Here is a 22,004-nt window from a genome sequence, read left to right as displayed (position 1 = left end):
CTCTTGCGCACAGTACGAAATTAACACGCTCTTGGTTTACATTGCTCGCCACTATATTTACAACTCTGTCTTCATCTAGTCGCGAAGGAACAAAAAACTCGAGCTCGGAGATTTCGGATTGCAAGGAAGCTCACGAACACTATTGACTTTTAACGGTTTCTTCTACAGCGTAATCTTGATACAGATGCGATCCCCATCGGCACAAAACTGTTTCAAGGATATAAATTTAAGCAGGACGTTACTGGTCAAAACTATGATTAAAATGTTTTATTATCTGTGGATCTTTACATCGTTTCTATAGCGTATTTATTTGTGTATCTAAGAGCAGAACTTGGATGAATTACAGAAGAACTTTTGCATGTTATAACACAGGTTAGTGATCGTTTTGCAATATTTATATAAATGTCTGCATATGTCTATAAAAATAAGCGGGCGTTACAGGCCGCAAATGTCGGCATCTCCGTCAGCACCGCCCGCCACGCTTCTCCCGATCTCTCGGCTGCAGATTGAAATGAACGCACTGTATATATATATATATATATATATATATATATATATATATATATATATATATATATATATATATATATATATATATATATATATATATATATATATATAAACATATAAACACAGGAATAGGGTCAGAAAAGGTGCCAGAAGGGTGGATAAATACAAATGATGAAGGGGACAGTAAACACCACACGAAGAGAAATAATTCTATATTTCGTGATCTGAGTCGCATTCTCAAGATAGAAGATAAAAGATCGACGACACTCGGAGAAGAGGCACAGAATACTGACCGTAGCGTCTCTATGATCAGTGTTGCCAGAAACAGTTGATAGAAAACAAGAAGTACTTTAGCCAGTGTTTACTGTAAGGTGGGTGGGTAGTTTCGGGGAGGAGAGGAAAGAGTTACTGGTTGGTTAGGTTGAGTCCAGAGGGTATAGTGGCTTGCATGCCTGCTATATAGGCCCTTTCCCATCGCCTGCAGAAAGATGTGTCAGAGAGTGGGTGGGGGGGGTAAAAGATGGATGATGGCAACACGGAAGCAGTTATTGAAGGTGGTGTTATGGCTGTTGGTGTGGATGGCAACTGTGAAATCGGAATTTTGGGTGGAGGAACGGTGATTATTTATCCTTAGATTCAAGGGGGTGGAGCTTTCGCCTAAGTAGAAGTTGCCGCAGATTTGGCAGATGAGGGTGTAAATTAGGTTGGATGAGTGGCAGGTGCCCTTAGGGAGAAGGGTGAACTCACCTGCCACTGTGGGGATCAGGAGGGTGGGGGAGATGCAAGACACTCGAGTTTACACGCCCATTTCTTCAATATAAGAGGTGATATGGTATAACAAAAAAGGTACGCGGAGTTTTTAAATTTCCTGCAGTAAACAACAGTTTTCTTCAGTTAATATATTCAATATATATGGCAAATTTATGTACTTATCCTACTTTTATGTTGCTTTCCCGTCATATTGTTTAATGGTTAGTATGTATCTTCTCTAATGTCACATTTCTTCCAACTTTTGGGTAATTGCGACAATGACTACGAGCCGTATTCGAAGTCAGGGTTCAGGAGAAACTCCCCCACCCACACTGCCACCAACACCAACCAGGACAATCTAAGTATCATCCAACCTGCTCACAAGACGAGACGAAACTTTGGTCTGTCCTGTCTCATTTCAAAACATTCTCTTTTCCCGTCTCCTTTTATGAGATGAGACGGGAAATGTCTCAGCTTGTAAGCAACACCAACATTAACAATAGAAGTATCCTCTTAGGCCTACTGTCCCCAAAGGCTTGAGCAATCCCCCCCCCCTCCACCAAACAACTTCCACTTCAATGAAAGGACATTCACAAAGGAACAGTCATGCCCGTGAGTTCCTCAGTTAAATCATGGATTTTGTGTATAATAATTACAATGCCAGTTCATTTGTGGTAATTCTGAATCGGCAGTTTTCGTTTGCATATACACGTATAAGCAGGATAATATCCAGTTTTAGAAGGCTCCTAGCATTGAAACAAGGAGTCAAACAAACAAACAAAAAAATAATTAAGAAAAGTTGTTTTGTCTTTATGATCTCTATGCACTGTGAATGTTTGTACGATAAGCCTTTGCATAAGTTGTCAATTCTATATTTCTCAAGACTTGAGACAAGAACGAGAATTGACCTCCGAAACCCAGACGAGACTGTCAACAAGGAATTTACAAATAATTGCAAGACAGACATTTACAACTCTCAACGAGAATGAAACCAAGACTGTCATGTCTTGTCTCGATAGGATCCCTAGTGATGAGGTTGTGAACCAATTAATTAATGCATTCTGGGAAAGAGATGAGGCAGCTTTTTTCGCAGTACAAAATTCAAAATATATTTCAGTATGTGATATAATGTTTTATTCATTATTTCCTTGTAATAATTACACATAAAGTTAGCTTTGAAATGTACTGTGCAACTGATATAATCTTCTCAAGTGTATTTTCTCTTATCTGCACAAAAATATTTTATCATAATTTATGTAACAGAAATGAAACACAGACTGAAATTGCTTTATGGAAAAGAAAGTAAAAATAGGTGTTATAAGTAAAGTAAAAAATGTGAAAATTATTATTTTGCACTACATGGTTTATGGTAAATTTTGATAAATATAATTTTAAAATATATTTTTGAAAACTTGATCAGTAACCAATTTTAAAAGCAATAGTTTTCTCATGACTTGAAAACCCACATGCAGCACAACTCTTTTGTTTATCTTTCACGTGAGCAGCAGGGATATTTAATAGAAGAATGACCATTATAAAGCATAGCTTTCCCTTCTATTACCGTTCCTAATTCCATTATTTTGAACTCTACACAGATTTGCAAAACTGCTGTACACGTTGGCTCTACGTGGGCTACTCCCAGTAAACTGGACGCTCGAAGCAGACGACAAACAAGCTCTCTCTAAGTAGTGACGTATTAACATGGCAGGGCATGTTTTTCAGTGCAATGCTAGCCTCGCAACTTCGGAAGTCTGGTTTTCCCCTTAAACTGATTGCAGAGAAATGCGAACATTTGCAGGGGTCATTTTCTCAGGGCATAGTTTCTAAAATTGCCTTTAAAAAAATTGAGTGGAAATGTCCATTAATGATTTTTTCCCTTTGATTTCTGGGGGTAAACACCTTAAAGGAAAACGACGTGTTAACGCAACATTTTTTAATTTTTTTCTTACAGGCAAACTATTTGTTGGAATTATATCTGCTTGTACACATTAGTAAATTGATGTACTAATTTGCCAAATGTAAATTTATTGTTACATATATCAAATCTAACAATGCAATATAATCTTGTATTTTTGATCATATCAGAAGCATTTGTTTGCTTTTACTATCAAAAATACTTTTCATAGATTTGAAGTGATTAAAATTTGTGATGTGCTACTTCAGTTGATAACATTTAAGATAAAATCACCCAAAATGTGAGAATGTAACCATTAACGGCATTCATGTACTTTCAACAAAAAAAAAAAAGTCACATTAAACCAATGTTGGCCAATCGCCTGACCTCCACAATCTCTTAAAATATCATCCCCTTTCTGTGGCGTGGCGTGGGATTTTTAAAAGTGTTACCGGTTATCAGTAGGACATTTAAAGGAGGAGCCGTAAGACTTGGGCGCCTCCCCACCTCATCCCCCCTCCCAATGTCTTCCAAGTAGTTCATGTAATATTAATCTGGCACGTCTGCAATTCAGTACTAGATTTTGGTAAAGTTATTAATCAGGAAAAAAAAATGTTGACATAAGGACTGAAGTGAAATCGTAAACATTGGTTGTTGACACAATAATACATAATTTGATACTTACAGAAACATCAAAGGCTACTTATAGAGCAGATCAATCCGACGACTCTTCTTTGAAAATAGTTATATGATGCTGTGGTCCAAGGTTCGAATCCTTGCTTGGGCATGAGCGTTTGTGATGTCTATTCATCAATTTCATCATATCATCACTCATCCCCATCTTCGCAAATTAGCCAAAAGTGGCACAAGCGAAGCAAAATTAATCAAATCAAATCAAAAAAGTTCTATGATGCTGTCATAAAGTGAAGTTTTTCATTTGAATTTTTGGGTGCATCATGGTCATGGTCCATGTTATCCACACCTGAATTCCACACTTTTTTTCACCCGAAAATAGAGTACATGGCCAACAAAAGAGTTTCGACAACTGCGCACATCCACATAACCATGGATAGTTGTTATACCACGAAACATTGAAATGTCGGTCATATCCAGCAGATGACTTGGTTTTTAAATCGTTCAAATTAGGCTTTGGCCTCCCTTTCGCCACAATTTCGATTTTTTCCGCAAAAGAACGAACCAAAAGATTGCTTCAAAATATCTTCTATCGCACAATTACACACACTGTTCAGATAGGATGAACCCGCTACCTCGTAACTCGGAGCAAGCTCCATTAATTAATTGACAATGCCCGAAAACAACATAAAGACGAAAGACACAACTCACAAAACTTGCACTGCACAGTCCCTCCCGCAAACCGTTGTTTACTTTTGTAACACGTGAAGCACCCTCCTTGACCTCTCCCATCTCAGCATCGGCGCTTCCCCAATATTTCCTTCCGAACCTGCAAGAAGTCCAGTTCTACTACTGTTGCCATCTTAGTTCTTTTGAAACCAGATTTGCCCAAATCGTGAAACTTTTCGTTTCAAATAAGACGTATGTATGTAGAGTAGATGTAGTCTTCATCTGTTTCCTAACTACTCCCACTCCCATGTTTCGCTAAATCCACTGAAATCTCATTTCTGACACCACTACTATTTCGTATATTTTACGTCCCTTGCTACCTTTAAGGCTTTCGCTTTATAGGATAATCGTGACGATGAGGATGCATGGTGAATTATTGAAATAAAATTATTATTTCTTTGTGTATGTAATTATTAATTTTTATAATTATGTAAGTAAAATAATAACAACGAACATTGAAATAACCATTTCTTGCTGAGGATTCGAACCTGTGACACCTGACACTTCAGAGCGTGCTAAGGTAACAATCGGGAAATTATGATTGTAAGTAATGTTTTCATCCAAAAACAGTTCTACCATTTCAAAAACATTGCTTCAATCCGAAATTATCGCATTCCTGCGACAACGTATGTCAATCTCAAGCGGCCCTTTCAACAATTATTACAAATTCCTGTAACCGAAATAATATTATATGTGTGAAATAGAGAATTTTAGGTTGACATTTTAGAAGGACAGCAGTCACCTTGATCATGCCCATCCCTCTCCTCTCCTTCTCGCCCATGATGTCGAAGAAGGACAAAGAGGACTTTCGTAATCGCTGATATTTAGAGTAAATACAAAATAACACTTGGTAGTTTGATTTTCCCCCAGTGTGATTTGATTCTTTTAAATTTTGATTTGGCGATTTAAGTCCACTCATGCACAGTAATGTTAATCGGGACAGTTTAAAGTGGGATCCGAACCACTTGTGCCTCCATCGGGTATCGAACCCGGGATCCCTTGATTACAAGGCGGCGACGCTACCACTGCGGTATCGTTCCCCAGTGTGACTGGACACCTTCAGAGTAAGATAGACCCGATTAGGCGACTTAGCTCTTTTCTGTTTAATGAATATGGCAACACTGATCTGTTTCCGGTAAGTATCACCGGCAACTGCGGCGGGGTGGCAACTGCGGCGGGGCGGCAACTGCGGCGGCTAAACAGTCATGCCATTAACCCGCCTCCTCCTCCTGCCGAAACAGGCTTTGCTGCGACGGAAAGTCTTCCTTGGGTGGGCTCAGGGCCCTTTCCTCATGTTGCCTGAGGAGGGTACCGGATCAGTTCTCCTCTTCGCTTTTGCCGGTGTCAGAAAAAATGCCAGTCTGCAATGTTTACTTTACGACAATATTACCAGTTTATATACGTAATAATATTTCAAGACAGGTTCTTCAATTCTTTATATTTTGGTGTTACCTGCAGTAACAGCAGCTATATGCACGCCACGCCTCTGTCCCCTTTGATTCTTTTTCTTCAGGGGTACGTCAAGGATTGTCAGGGGTACGTCAAGGATTGTGAGTACCAGAGCTTGACACAGTGATGCTGATACACTGCAGCATGTATGGGTAGAAATAAAATATCGCCTTGACATTGTGAGGGCAATCATAGGGGCACACGCTTAGGTGCACTGGCATAAAAAAAGAAGAAGAGCTGTAGAACATTTAAAAACATTTCGAGCTGTAGAACAACTTGAAAGAAAAACACTCTGCTCTTTGCCATGTGGTTTCAGAGTTATGTTTGATTGTAATGGTAATAGTACTTTAGGGACATCCTGTATATTAATATACAAACAGTGAATAATAAAAATTTGTACATTATCCAAAAAATATTATCAATCTGGCTATCTATTTTTATCTTTGATATTCCCACATTTATCAGACATAAAATAGCAAAGAAACCAGAAATTTAGGTTGCATGAGAAATACAACCTTAAAGGCTAACATTGCATTAACACAACATTTTCTTCTTCTCATACCAGTGATCGAAAATTTCTTTATGCTTAAATGTGTTCAAATTGGGCCACATACATTGCAAAACTGCTGTGTGTTTATCAATTGACTAATAACCCTTAATGGGTTAATACACACACACACAGAAAGAAACAGGTAACAAACATTTTGCTTGCTTTTCACAAATAACTAAATATTTCACCAACAAACATTCCATATTCTTTCAGAAATTTATAATGTTGGAAAGAGTTAGTTTCAGAGAGCATGTGATATGACAAGAAAGTATCTTTTAGAGAGGTATCAAGATTTGGTGTGTACAAATGAACTTCTGCTGATACTATAGTATCGTAACGATCCGTAGTATCTTTAATTATTATGGAGAACGAACTCCAACTTCCAGTCATTCAACCATCGTTTTCCAATCAGGAAATATTCAGAAACATCACAGGAATGCAGTGTCAGACAGCACTGAAGCTCTTCCTGGTCATCAGCTGTAAACAGACGAAATCCAGGAAGAGGCTACAGGCCTGACTGTGCATTTGTTTATTAAATTGAATTGCAATAAATGTCTGGGAGGCAGAGAGTTCGGGGTCAGTTCTAATTCAGTTATTGAGGAGCAAGTTACGATTGGATAGAGAGAGAGGAGGAGGTTCTAGGCAGAGCGTGTTAACGCTAGTCGCAAGTCAGACTCTACGTACAGTCACAGGCATAACCTCTCACGGCAGATCTTCAGTTGCAGTAAAGAGACAGGTATATCCTTACATTACCCATGCTGATCCAATCTTTAGGGGTGTGAAACTCAAGTGTCATGTGTTGCCATTCAAGTGTGTAAATTTAGTACCTCTAGCGCCTTACCATCAAGCTCACCACGAGCAGAGAGTGCTTTACCATCATGGATGAATGATGATTAGTGAGCTACATTCCCAAAAGATCCCACATACCTAAGGGTATGAGACGTGGTGGATTTGCTGGGGCTTTTCATGCATTTTTTCGGAAATGCGATGAGAAAATAGCATGAGACGTGGATGGAGGTGCTTAGGGCTTTCACCCATTTTTACGGAAATGAGATGAAAATTGGTGATTACGTGGTGATAGATGCAGGATTTCACTTATGAAAATTTCAATTTTAGGGCATGAAAAGTAAAACCACACCTAAGAATTATCAGAATCAAGGTTTTATCAGTTTTCTTATACCATCAAAAGTATGCATTTTGAAGCACGGAATCTGGAAAGTTGCTCGCGGATTTATATTAAGTATTAGTACCAGCGGGGAAAAATAGTGCAGTAAACAATGATAGATGTCGAGTTCTAACTCGAGGATGAATCAGATGAAACTTATCGACCTCAAGTCAGCGTCGGTCATCAGCAAAATGTAAAAATGCGGAGGAACCTGCGCCCTAGCTCCGGCGCGGTTACCCACGTCGGGCTGGCGATTTGGTATCAGGAGCGTCCGGCATTCCGCGTGGCGGAAGGTTCGATGTCGGGTTTTAGGCAGCCACATTTTGCCAAAAATGCGGTCGGCCCAGGGACGTTCGTGGACGTTTCCCTATCAATCCGCTCCTGGTAGCGCTGTGGTTCGTTCACGAATCCTGTACCCAGGCCACGACAGAATTCCCACCCTGGGAAAAATTTTACCATTCCCAGAATTTTTAGAAGAAAAGGCATTTAGATTCGATGGTTTTTTGCATTTACAGTGATTTTAGAACGTAAAAGGTAGGATTTTTTTTAATCATGATCTTGGATACGAAAATTATCACAGCATTGTTTATGAGGGTTAAAATAATGCAGTAAGCTACAGTAATTTTAAACATTTTTTTTTAATATATCTAACGTTCCTGTGCATTTTGCTCAGATTGTGATTAGGCTTACCCTTAACATATTAATTAATTAAAAACGTGGATTAAAAGTGAATATTGAAGTTATATTATGAAGGAGGAAAATAAATTAGAGTATGTTGACTCTGACTCAGTGGCACTATGGTGCAGTTTAACGAGTCATGGCAGAGAGTATGCTTGTTTGAGTCAATATTTTGTTTTTGTTATTATTATTTATTGAAATTCCTTAAAAGTTTAATTTAAATTTTGTTTAAAACTGGCCGTAACTTGTAAATGATTTAGAATGCTTGAACTATAACTGCTAAGATTATTGCAACGAGGATATTACATTTTTATACATATATAGTTTTGGGAACGAATAAGGCCCCGAGGACCACTCATTTATATTCTTAATGACTGAAGTCTCCTAGCACCTCATGAAGGGAGCTTAGATTAAGGAGATAGTCACTTGCCTTATGTTACCTAACTTACGCATACATTGCCTGAAAATTTTAATCCATGTTAATATGTAAAGAGACGAAACGCTAATTATATTCCTCGACACGCTGTACAATGTTCGTACCGTGATTTAGGGTATAAAACGCCCGATTAATTAAAAGTTCTAGTTGAGAAGTAATAGATGTATAAATAGGCTGCAGTGACGTGAGATGTCCGAACACAGGTAAGCAGTTGTGACGAGAATGAATCCGTACACATATATACATATACTTATATGCTTTAAGCAAAGTTAGGCACAGCCAACTTATTTTGAATAACTAGAAGAGAATTATGAGAGCATCACACGGCATGGACGTTTCTCACATATTAACGAGATTTTTTTTTGTTAGTATATATTTATATATTTTTTTTCTCTGTCCGAAACAATGTTTTGTTTGGCAGTTGAATATTTATCCTTAGCACGTTGTAGCTTCGAACGTTAAAAACTTTAAAATGTAGATTGTTTTAAATCTTAAAATATAAATATTGCAATTTTTGCTCCAAGTTACGGCATTTATTAATGTTAAATAGGTCCTACACGACTCAAGTGTGCACAAAGTAAGTTTTTTAAGGCATTAGTCTCTATTAATTTATTCAAATTTCATAATATGCGATAATATTTTGTTTAAGCGGTATAATTTATACTAGCTTAGTAGTTACATCACTAACATTTTAGTTATACTTCAGAAGAAGGTAAACATTTATATTAGCAAAGTTTTGTATTAAGCGCCAGTTATTGAGAATATTTATTTTATATGAATATGTAGACGTCGACGTCACGATATTTTTTGCGCCCCAATAACAAGTATTTTCCTTCGGATATTGGATCTAGACCAAAATCCTGGAAATCCATTCTGCCATCGCAGAATGATTAGGGTTAAACCACAACAGTTTTAGTTTTAAGCTTTGCTACAATAATATGCTAAGCATATGTTAGAATGGATAGAGAGAATGATAGATTCTTCATTTTTATTGATGTCAGCATAATATAAGGCAATTATCGCATATTAATAGATTAATTATTTTATTTTTGGAATGGTCGACTTTAAATAAGCATCGTTTCCCATGTAATTTTGTATTTGAGTACATTTTTAACGACCACTTGCACACTATGAGTAACATAAGAAACTAAAATAAGATTTTTTTTTTACACAGCAAAGATTAAACAGGCTTCTACAAGTAAATGTAACCAGTAGGGAAAATAAGCGCAAGGCGAAAAATAACATTATTACTCGTTTAGCTTTAAATACGTTTTCATATGTCCTTATAGTAATATGGTATTTTCATTTTAAATGCACAAGACTGGTTTTCTCATCAAAAGTAAAGTAGAAGAAGCAATACATTCAAGCAAAGTTACTAGCTACCAGTATTTCACAGCAAATCATGTATTTTAGAAGTAATCGATAAACAAACTGGGCGTACATACGCAAACGAATCTATTTCCTCATTGTCATTGTACAGTTAAACGCAGAAGCATGTTAAGGACTTAGGCATTGATGTAGATGCATGCAATACATTATTGACGCAAAGGGTACATTTCAACGGCATCCGAGAAACACAGCAGCGGCCAGAGTTCAGTTACACGGCTTTACATATCTTGCGTGCTCGAATCTACGACCGCACGAGGAATTTTGCTAATGTAAGAATTTCCCCTCCGAACCTCTCCCGTTATGGGGATCAGGTAGCCAGCCAGCAAAACCCCGGTCGCGGGAGACATGTAGACTTGAAGCAGGAAAATTATCGTAAGCAGAAATGATGACGGCTAAATTCTTTAGACAGTAGCAGGTTGCCAGATTGTTAGAACGTTGTCAAATAGTAACTCTCACCTCAAATAGTAACTCATAACAAGCAATAATAAATTAAACTCAATTAATCGAATCACGACATATATCATTGGTACTTTACGGGGACAAAAATAAATTAAAATTCCGATTGCTTTATAGGCACTATCCTATTTTCTTTCTAGATTCTGGAATAACCGTGGTAGCTTTCACGAAGCTATTCTCATCATATTTCTTTTTATATTTTTCCACTAGGAATTAGCGTTTGTCATATTTATTTTAATGGGTATAATATAAGAGTTTATTACTAGTTTAAGTATATTTCAATTGATAATGGCATTTTTAAATCATGAGTGGCAAAATATTATTCTTGAGTGTTGTACCAAAAAGATTGGATCAAAATAATCCTTTCCCGGAAAAATTACCCTATCTTAAATCTACGCTAGCATTACCTTTACCTTAAACCTGTCTCAAATTCGAAATTTATCAGCTGTCGGCCAGAGAACAGCCAGTGTCAGCCGCAAGGGAAACAATTCGGCATTCCCAAACCCGAAAGGAAAATGTCGAACCGGGAACCACTAGCAGCGCGTCCAGCATCCTGACAGCATTCGCCAGCTTGGGAGCCAGACTGCTGAAACATGTTCCAGCTTTACTCTACAAGGGATCAAGAACCCCCCCCCCCCCCCCCGCCTTGTTAAGGCAATTCGTAAAGTACACCACGACGTGCCACGTTCCAGAGAATCTACACAGCTTCTCAAAATTGTCGTGCTATGTCTCGAACAAAATCTTCAATATAATCTACAAGTCCAGCAGTAAAACGTTTTACAAACAACGACATGTTCCAGAGTGTAAACTACATGATTCCTCCATTAAAGTGTCATGCTACACTCCTAATATACATATTACTTGACACACTTCCATGTCATGTACAACTCTACGAACGTACGTCTATTCTTCTTCACAAAGCCTCAAAAGAAGAATCGCCCAACGAAGTGTTAGCAGTACAAGAAGTTTTCACACCAAATGTTCCAGTTTTTCATCAAAGGGGTAAAATCATTGGTCCACCCCACGAAGTTCGTCTAAAAAAAACAAGCAGTACACATAGTGATTATTCCTCCAGGAACATAGTTCTCCCATTCCGAGGACACATACGACCACACATTCCATTGGTCGTTACATGATACACTCAGCAGCAAAAATGTATTCATCAATATTCCAGTGCAGAACAATTCTCATTGCCAGAAGAAATCACTTTTGTACCCTTAAGTTTGAACTTCCCCAAATTATCCCTTCCCAGTGCAAGTACGAGAAACGCAGACAGCAGAACTCTACAGGGAAGATGTTCATTCAGTGACAGACAGAAGGAAATGAACAATCTGGGTTGTCCGACTTTCATCAGTACATTCCACACAAGTACAGTGCGGCAGAACGTAGTGGTACTGTACTCTCAGGTACAGTAAAATTCCAAGAAGTATAGTCAATCTGAGCTGAACATCGTGTCTGGAATAAAGGATGATTATCCTAAATGGACAATGTTACGATTCATTTGTTCATCGTACTTTAGGTGAACGACATCGAGGTCAAAGATGTTGGACTTTTGACTCTCAGCGTGTGTTCAATGCATGTTTATGGAATTATCAACGAACAATTTTAATAGAAGAATAAATACAACATTGATATGCATGGACAAAAGGTGTAACAATTGCGATGCTTAAATATTATTTTTACGTGAATTATTAATTCATATGTTATATATGAGTGTGTACATATTTCATATTAAAGGACAGAGTTGAATAAGTAAGTATATATTGTTAATATAAAAATAAAGACTGTGATCCATCGATAATAATAATATAGGAAAACTATAGTGATACGTGCTACAATTATATTTATGTGCGATAAACTCAGTTCCCAATATTCGGCATACGTGTTGACCCTAGTAACCAAAAATTACTAGCAACACAGGTGCAACGAATTATGTATTTATACAAGTGCTTCGATTTATTTCTTATTCAGTGCTCCACATTATTTATGGTGAAGGAAGGCTATTAGTATCTATAATTTAATGTTAACGCAAATTTATTATGTAATTTCGAGTCTCTTACCTTCAAAGGGTGCAATGACTGTCTCGTGTAGACAGTCTCCTGTAGACAAATACGTCTTGTGTCCCAAGAGGCTGGTCACGCTCTGACGTGAATGAGTGTGTTTTGACAGCCGACGCCATGTGACCTCAGGTCTCTACATCAACAAATGCATGCCTTATGTTATTTCACGCTGATCCACTCACTTATTCAGCAGAAATAATGCATTGTGTTATATGTTCTTGTGGGTCAGTGGGTTTATAGGATATTCACTTTGGATAGGTTCATGGTTTTTACTTTATTATTTTCTTGTTTTCGGCATTTTATTTTTGTTTTCGTTTCTTATTTTTATAATAAATGGTATCCCTATAAGATTGGATCAGACATAAAGACGAATTCAAAAGGGAATTCTTTTCCGGAGAGGGACATCCTAGGGACATCGTAACGATCCATAGTATCTTTTAATTATTATGGAGAACGAACTCCAACTTCCAGTCATTCAACCATCGTTTTCCAATCAGGAAATATTCAGAAACATCACAGGAATGCAGTGTCAGACAGCACTGAAGCTCTTCCTGGTCATCAGCTGTAAACAGACGAAATCCAGGAAGAGGCTACAGGCCTGACTGTGCATTTGTTTATTAAATTGAATTGCAATAAGTAATAGTAAGGATATTTACTGATGCAAATAGAGAGAAGTAAATGATGATGATAAAAACAATTATTGCTTTATAGTAGCAGTGTCCCATCATCCCCTCCTCCTTATCTCCATGCAGAGTGATTACACCAAAAATACTTACAAGAAGGAAAGACACAAAATGTTTATACTGCCTGCTCAAATTAAAAGTCAGATAGGAAATCTTACCTTCATAATTTCAAAATCCTCCACACCCTTGTATTCAAGTATAGATGTTACTGACAACCAACTCCTTGATCCATTGTCATTGAAAAATTGGATGTGATATTTTCTTCTGGAACCTGTTTTTCCATGAGCTGGAATTAGAAACAACTGTAATAGATAGGGGCAAAAAGTAACAATTATGTACAGTGTGGTTTCCAGTAAAAGAACCAAATTGAAACTAAACTTTAATCATCAATTTTCCAGATGTATATAACTGATCATGTTAATAGGTAGGCTTTCTCCACCAAAAATACTGGGTTCAAATCCCAGTCTGGGCAAGGATGTTCTTTGTGTGACCCTTCATCAATTTCATCTTATCACCACTCATCTTTACAGTCACAGTTGGTTAAAAGTGGCAGAAAAGTAACAGCAAATAAAAAACACAAATAATGATCAATGGAATGTAGTCAGAAAAATAAAATATTTAATTTAATAATGCACCAATTTAGGTCCAATAAACACTGGGACATACAATTTCTACACATATAAAAGTACGTGTTTCTAACCTCTGTTACAAATGTATGAAGTGGATGTGTCCTGATTAGAAAAAAACTGTGAATCTTGTGAGGAAAGAGAATAATAAAAGTAAGATTTTAAGACGTGTATTTTTGTTTCATCACTAGGAAAATTCATCCTTGAGGAAAATTGATATGTTTTCAACAGATTCATTCATTTCACTTGATTGGGAAAAAACTGGCAAAGTTCTGTAGTGTATGTAAATGCACATTTGGGACGTTACTGCATATTTCAGCCTAATGTGCATATTATGTGCATATATTGGAAGTAATTTAATGAAATTGTTTATTTCAAGTTTGCCTCTTCCATTTTACTGTTCTTTGGGTTAAAAAGTAGCCCATCTAGTTGGATCAAGTACATCCATTAACTGGAAACTCCAGTTATTGCAAAGATCAAGAAACAGAAACGCATATGTCAATTAAAATTTAATCAAAATATGCCGGGAATGTGTGAATGCAGTTGGTCATCACTTTTGAACAACTCTTAACACAAGTTAGTACTCGCTATGCAATATAAATGTAATTTTCTGCATGCTAAAGATATCTGCCTCACTGTTCTGCAGTCACGCACTATCTCAGCCAGGAGTCAAAACGAATGCACGGTGTATATATGTAAATATAACACAACACCATTTACATCTGCAATTCTATTTTCTTGTATAACAGAAGTGAACTATGTTTGACAGGTGTAATCAAGTGGTTAGATGAAGGGGAAAATGTTCAATATAAAATTATAATTGCAATAATCCTTACAATGTGCATGATATTTAACAAATTTTCACACCACTTTGGAATGATGGACAAAGGTTTTCAGTGCATTCTCCAGTAACAGCAACTGCTAAATCCTCTTGCAAGTTGAGGGAGGTGGGGAGAAATAATAATAAACATTCAACTTTCTTTACTCAGAATGTACAGAATGGATGATGAAGGAAGGTAACTTTTTTCTACCATTATGATAGACTAAAAAAATTGGTAAAGCAAGAATCACCGTTTAGTTACCATGAAGTAACTTTGAGGAAAAAACAACTTATATTAACTTTAAAGAATCTCATCAATGTTGATAACACTCACAAAAAAAGAAGCCTGTTGTGAATGATTGACTTTTTTTATGCTTGCTCATGCCTCACAGTTTCGCAAACTCTGTTATTCAGAATCTTGGGGACAAAAATTATTAAGCGGTTAATAAGTACACTATTTACACAATGCACATAAGCAAAAAGATAATTCAAACAGTCTGAACTATGGAAGTGTTAAATACAATGCATGTATACTTTTAAAAACTCACATTAAATTTAGCAACAATTACGAAATTCAGACTGAGGGACATCTTACCTCCATTACATTTTAATATTTATTTATTGCTGTTTCAATTACGATTTTATCATCATTTATTCATTAAATGAAGAAGAGGAAAGCTAGGATAACTTTTAAGAAGTAAAGGGGGCTTTCCTCATTGTAGTTAACTCCTGGAACTGAAAGTTGTTGTTCTGCCTCCTTTCATCCTTAAAACTATTCTACCTGATATCCCAGACATATGAGAGAGCAGCAGCTGCAAGGAATATTGGGGCAGTTGTCCCCTCACCAAGGCAAAGGGTGCAAGAAATGAGTAAATAGTGAAAGAGTTTGAAACTCTTGTACCATTTTAAGTTTGCAAAGACACAGATCTAAAAATTTTCCTGCTTGCTTTGCTCGCAATATTGCGATAATTTGGATTTTGCATTTATGTTATTAACCTCGCTTTTCTGACACTTTTACCTGATAGTGATGATGAGGATAAGGAGTGATTACTTGAAATTAATGAAGGGACACTTACAAAGAACACCAATGACCAGGCCCGGGCTTGAACCTGGGAACTTTAGTGGTGACAATGAATGAGTACCAGTTAACATGCTCAGGCACAGAGTCAGCAATACTGCAATAAAAATCTAGAAATATGTATTTGATGTGGTGATTCTATTAGAAATATTATTGTATAATATGTTAAACAGAAGATAACTCTTAAAAGGGCACACACAGGTGGAACATTTTTTCTTAGCATGTATATGGAAAATATAAAACTTGAATTACTTACAAAACATCTTTGTGAATGTGCTTTCCTTTGGATCATTTATAATGATACCAGGCCAAAAGGGAAATTTCCCTACTTGTCCCCACACCACATCACCAGGTAACCACCGCCAAGCATTCACATGGCGGTCACTTTTGGTGTCTGAAACTGGCTTTCCTGATTTGCATATGTCTCTCAACACCACTGTCAATGTTTTCAGACATGCATTTTTTTCACTAACATTTGATTCATTGCCATCAAATTTATTAGTAATTGATTTTCTGCCTGCACCACAGAGGTCATCCAGGATGCTCACTTGTGCATAACTTTTTTCTTTTTCAATGGAATTATTTCCATCATCAAATTTACTATTCCTGGCCCCAGATTTAGTTCTCACACCAGTTTCCCTTGATCTCTCAATCCTTGTGGTTTCTGCACTTTGACCTCTTAGTTGATCCATCTTCACAGAAAATTATATCCAGACATGAGATACCAAATTGTCCTATGGTTCTCTCCCCAATAAACAACCAAATACCTGAAAGAAAAATATGTCCTCTGTTAGTTAGGAAGTATGATTTTATGTCACACTTTACATATCATCAAAAACAATTCTGATTTTATCAGTGAAATTAACCAACCTCCTTCAGTTACATATCAATTCTCAGATAGATGACCATTTCACAATGAACCTCACATGTAGCTCACGCTAATTATTACTATTATTTTTTACTATTTTTTGATACCTATTGAAGATTTGTTTGATTGAGTTGGTGTTTCAAGTCCACTTTATGCACAGTAAGGCTAATCGGGACTGGACCGACAGTTTAAAGTGGGATCCGAACCAGGTATGCCTAAACCAGGTATCGAACCTGGGACCCCTTCATTACAAGGTGACGATGCTACAACTGCGTCATCGGGGAGGCGTAATACCTATTCAAGAATAATGCATGTATTAGATTTATTAATCTTGGTTTACAAGGTTTTTCACTACAATATGGGAATTGCTTTCCTGGAATTCTTGCCACTAATGGAGCTGTTTTCAGTAGGAAAATTGAAATTTCATACTAAAAAATTAAATTTAATATCTCAAAAACTATTAATTGTAGGGTTTCAACAATCAATGCCTCGTTTTGTTCAGTACAAATCAGGCTACAAACACATGCTACTAGAGAACAATATAGTAACAGACAGTGGCGGGTGGTTGGCAACTCAAGGTGATCAAGAAATCGAAAAATTTTTGCTAGCATGTCATAGAAATCTAATGAAAGAGGTAATTTCTAATGGAACTTTGTTTACTAAAATTTCAGACAAAAATTCAGAGTTCCTAAGATTGGTTTATTTTACTTCGCATTTGTACTACTCTGGCTAATCGCGAAGATAAGGATGAGTGAACACTCACAAAGAACACCGATGCCCAGGCCGAGATTCGAACCCATGATCCCTGGCATCATAGCATGATGTCCACAGGGGTGGGCCAGAGTTTCTATTCAAATTTCGATGCCTGTTACCTTCACCACATTATTTTTTTAAAAAGATAGAATTGATGTTTAAATCTGGCGTGGGACGGTCAAGTTGTTTAACTTTTAATTTAATATCGTATAGTACCTTGGAAAATGGTGTATGTAATAATGCTCTAATCTGACTCATCTTCACTGACTACCCTTCCTTTCACACACCATCAGACACTTTCACTTCACTAAAAAGAAAAACTCTGAACAACAGAGACACCTAGTCGAACACGGTATTCTCGCCTTGCCTTGTTTATAATTTGCAACCCCAGCACGGGAGACGGTACATTAACAATCGGTGTTACTAACAACTGAAATATGAATATCTGCTAAATGAACTGTGGATCTACAATTTTTAAAATTCAATGCAAAAAATGGAATTATATCTCCAAGTGAAATTCTTATACTGATAGATTTCCCGTGTGATTTCTTACAAATATTAAATTAAAAAATCCCCTGGTGATGCGAATTCCATTTGATATTTAGACAATTCTTTTGTACAGAAAATGTCTTCAATATTGTCAACGTCAGTTGCAACACGTGAGTGTCTGTGTGCGTGAGAGCAAGGGATATATCTATTCTTAAGGAAGAAATCGATAACAAAAAAGTCTGGGTGGCTCTTTAGACGCATCTATCTAAATGGTTATATACATTTGGGAAGATATTGTGTTCGTTCTTCCCAAGTAGCCGGAAAGTATTTTTCTCGTGAATTACTTCTCTAACGAGCATTACAAATCGGTCAGGATTAGTCACTTCTCTATGAAGTTTGCAACTATGTCAGTCAACACAATGCAAAAGCTCTCGCGTCGTGCCATCCGAAAATGGGCACGGCTGGTTGTCTTATGACTACCACCTCCTTTCCCGTTTCCTGCGGAGACTTTTTCATGCCTCCGCGCAAGGGCCACACTATGCTGGCCCAGAGCAAGTGAGAGAACAGCTGGGGATGCGGCGCAGGAATTGAGGCGTTCGAGCTTACGATATTCGAATCTCCTTCGTAAATGTATTAATTTAACTATATTTTGGCGAAGCAAGTGCTTTTTATTCTTCTGAAGGTAGAGCCATGGCATGGTGGCTCTCCCCTTAGAGCCGCCGCTGGTAATAGGCCTGTAAGTAGAATTAGTCTCCAGTGGGGCTCACTGGTTACCGGGGGGGCTTTGCAAACAAAGTATATTTCTCAAAAGTTTAACAGTATTAAATGAAGGTAAATTATGTGTGTGTTGCGGAGGGGATCATTACGTTAATGTAAAATATAAAATTTACAAATATCATACAAATACTACAGTATTTTTCCATATATTTTACAACTTCTTTTGAAGTTTAAATGACTGCAACTGACATCATTCCTTACTACACACTCCATACTACTTTTGACGATACAGATAATAATCATACAAGAAAAAATTCACAATATTCAACCATAGTGCCTACCTACATTCCACCCCCGGCCGAAGTAATGATGATTGGAAAAAATAATATAAAGCTGTAAATTCCAGTAGATTTTTATTTGACGAATATACAAACGGACTTACGTGCTCTGGCCTACTCTGAGATGCTTCTTCAAAAGAGCAGAGGGATGGCAATCGCTCGGAGCAAGGTCCGTGAAGCAGTGGCGCAGGAACGGGGGGGTACAGGGGTATATTGTACCCCCCAAATTTTTGAAGGGGGGTACTGTGCCCCCTAAAACAGTAAATCTAGTTGTACCCCCCTTAGTAATTTGACAGCAGACGCAAGGTCTTACTGTTAAAAGAACTTATTTTCAGTTCGTCCAATAAAAAAAGTGTATATTGTTTATAACTTACGAACATTATCTTCCTTACCACAGAAATTCAAAGCAATCTAAACTTATTCTAATACATTGTGCTTGCTACTAGTTAGTTTGATTTGCTCTCAGAAAATCACGCTGCAGACTAATGCTCCTTTGCGTAAGGGGGGGGGGAGGGGTACACATTTCTAAAGAAGTGGTCGTGTCGATTCGAAGATAAGATACAAATCTTCATCAGAAGAGTATGTGACTGACCCCATTTTCTTTTGAATATTTAAAATGGAATTTTCCAAAACGAAATACTTACATGAACGAGACGAGACACGATAGACCAACTTGGGGGTACAATGAACTCCTGTACCTCACCCATATTTTTCATAACTTTGTAAGAGAGTGTTCGAAAAACTATACTTAAACCTATATAATAAGAGATTTTGAAAATAGAGTCCCGATTAGCCTATCTGAGCGTGAAGTGAATCTAGAATAAGTTCTAATAACTTCAGAGTGCAAACCCAAACAAAAATAAGCACAAACAAGAACGAGAAGGGCCTCGCCACACAGGAGACGAGATGAGGCTGTGACAATTCTAGACTCATCGCATCGCGATATCATTCCTAGATGAAATTAAATATTTCCTAGACATTTAAACAAGGTGCAATTTGCGATATTATCAGAGGGGGGAATCATTTTTACCTATGTATTAGGTATACTTATAATTGGACATTAATAGCTTAAAATCTAATTTTGGTATCGAATGCAACACAAACATAACGCCATTTGAAGTTAAACCCTAAAATCAATCTGTAAGAAAATTACATTATTCAGATGAATGCACGAGATAAATGAAACTCACTGCAGGTTCTGGTAGATTTTGGATTGGGTTGACAAGGTCTTTGGAGTGAGATGGGAATGTTTGATTGATTTATTTGGTTTATGCTTAGCATTTCTGCCACTTTTGGCTAATCGCGAAGATGAGGATGGATGGGTGATGATATGATGAAATTGATGAACACTCATGCTCAACTCTTTAACTGTGACGTGCACGTGCGTTTGCTTACATTGACATGTCACCCTAAAACACACGCATGTATCTGCATTTAATATCACTACATACGAAAATAAACCTTGGGCGCCTCTTCATATTGTCCACTAAAGATTGAAAAGAAAAAAACAACTTTTGAGCGTATACCTTTCCTCGTTTCCTCTGACATCTGAAGGATTTCGATTTTGTATATGTTTCAGTGCTTGAAGAGTGTCATTAGGTACAGATAATTATATAACAAATAAATGCTTCGTCAAATGTTTCACAAATATTTCAAAGTTAGACTTCTTTTCTTACGAGTTGATCGGAAACCATCTCAACTCAGGTTTTTCTTTTTTTAATACAACGCCCTACAGATGCCTGAGTAAATACCAAATACATGGCTTCTAAAATACATTGGATGCGGTAACCTACACATCTGCCAAAATTGTTTAAAGATATTTTTATGCGTAGCAAAGGGACTTTTGAAATTAGAATTAACTGAACTGAAGTAGAACTCTTATAAGTATGATATATTAAATAATGTGGTTTCTATATCCAGTAAGTGGGAGATGATTATTCCTGGTTGGGAGTCCCAAGATCCTCCTCACCCCCTTTAATTTCAACCTGCATTAAAATGAATAGATGTATCTTTGTTCGCAATTTTCACATTTCGAACTCCACATTTCAGTTAAATTCAAATAAACCCAGAACGAGATCCAGAGCTTTATATGCTTCAGAATTGTTATCTGGTTTTAAAATCTGGTTTTTAAGAAGAAAAAAAATTCTAAGAGAAACAAAGAAAAAAATGTTTATGCAAATTTTGCATTAAATAACAGGACAGTCGTGTGTGCTGTTCTAAAATAGAATATTTCCCATGGCTTCACATTACACCTAGGTATCAAGGACGTATTTAGGGGGTCCAGGGGGTTCGGACCTCCCCTCGAAAGACTTACTAAGTAGTAAAAGTAAATAATCAAAATATAATTGTTTATCATTTGATAATCGATGATTACTTCCGCTGAACTTATTGGAAGGTAAGGAATCGGCTCATACAGCTTTGAACGGTTCCAAAGATTTATGTACTAAAAAAAGTACATGTAACACCCACCCACATTAGAAAATAAAAAACGATTTGATTTGACTACTAAGCCAGAGATCCTGGGTTCGAATCTCGGCTTGGCCATGGGTATTATTTGTGTGTGTCCCTTCATCAATTTTATCATATCGTCTTCGCGATTAGCCAATAGTGGTGGAAAAGCGAAGTAAAATAAACCAAATCGAGCAATCAATCAATGATTTGATTTCATTTTTGCTACTTAGCGTCGCTTTTTTGTCACATTTAGTTAATTGCGAAGATGATGAAGGGACAAACACAAAGAACACCCATGCCCAGGTCGGGGTTCGAACCCGGAACTCCTGGTGTCGTAGCGCGCTGCGATAACCACTCCCCCGCGGTTGGTTGATTTGGTGTTTTAAGTACACTTTGTGCACAGAAACAAAACGGGTAACAAAACGCAACACACTTTTTTTGTAGTTTCTTCAATGATATTCATTTGGCTTTTTAGTTCAGAG

At 37.1% G+C, this 22,004-nt stretch overlaps 1 protein-coding gene across 3 annotated transcripts in view; it reads right to left on the bottom strand.

Annotated features, from left to right (window-relative positions):
• LOC145984127 (histone-lysine N-methyltransferase NSD3-like) overlaps positions 1–22,004 on the bottom strand; it is a 338,807-nt gene that overhangs the window by 250,189 nt on the left and 66,614 nt on the right. For all 3 annotated transcript variants that reach the window (XR_014441281.1, XM_083117563.1, XM_083117562.1), the window contains exons 2-3: positions 16,163–16,673; positions 13,541–13,668 (exon numbers count right to left, since the gene is read on the bottom strand). Coding sequence is in view for 2 of the 3 variants with exons in the window: in XM_083117563.1 (XP_082973689.1) it covers positions 13,541–13,668; positions 16,163–16,598 (564 nt within the window). In the remaining variant the exon portion in view is untranslated. The remainder of the gene's footprint in view (positions 1–13,540; positions 13,669–16,162; positions 16,674–22,004) is intronic.

The sequence above is a fragment of the Lepisma saccharinum genome, chromosome 2, assembly GCF_977018435.1.
Source record: "Lepisma saccharinum chromosome 2, izLepSacc3.1, whole genome shotgun sequence".
NCBI lineage: Eukaryota > Metazoa > Arthropoda > Insecta > Zygentoma > Lepismatidae > Lepisma > Lepisma saccharinum.
The sequence above is the reverse complement of the archived record's forward strand: the minus strand, read 5'-3'. Positions and strand labels throughout refer to the sequence as shown.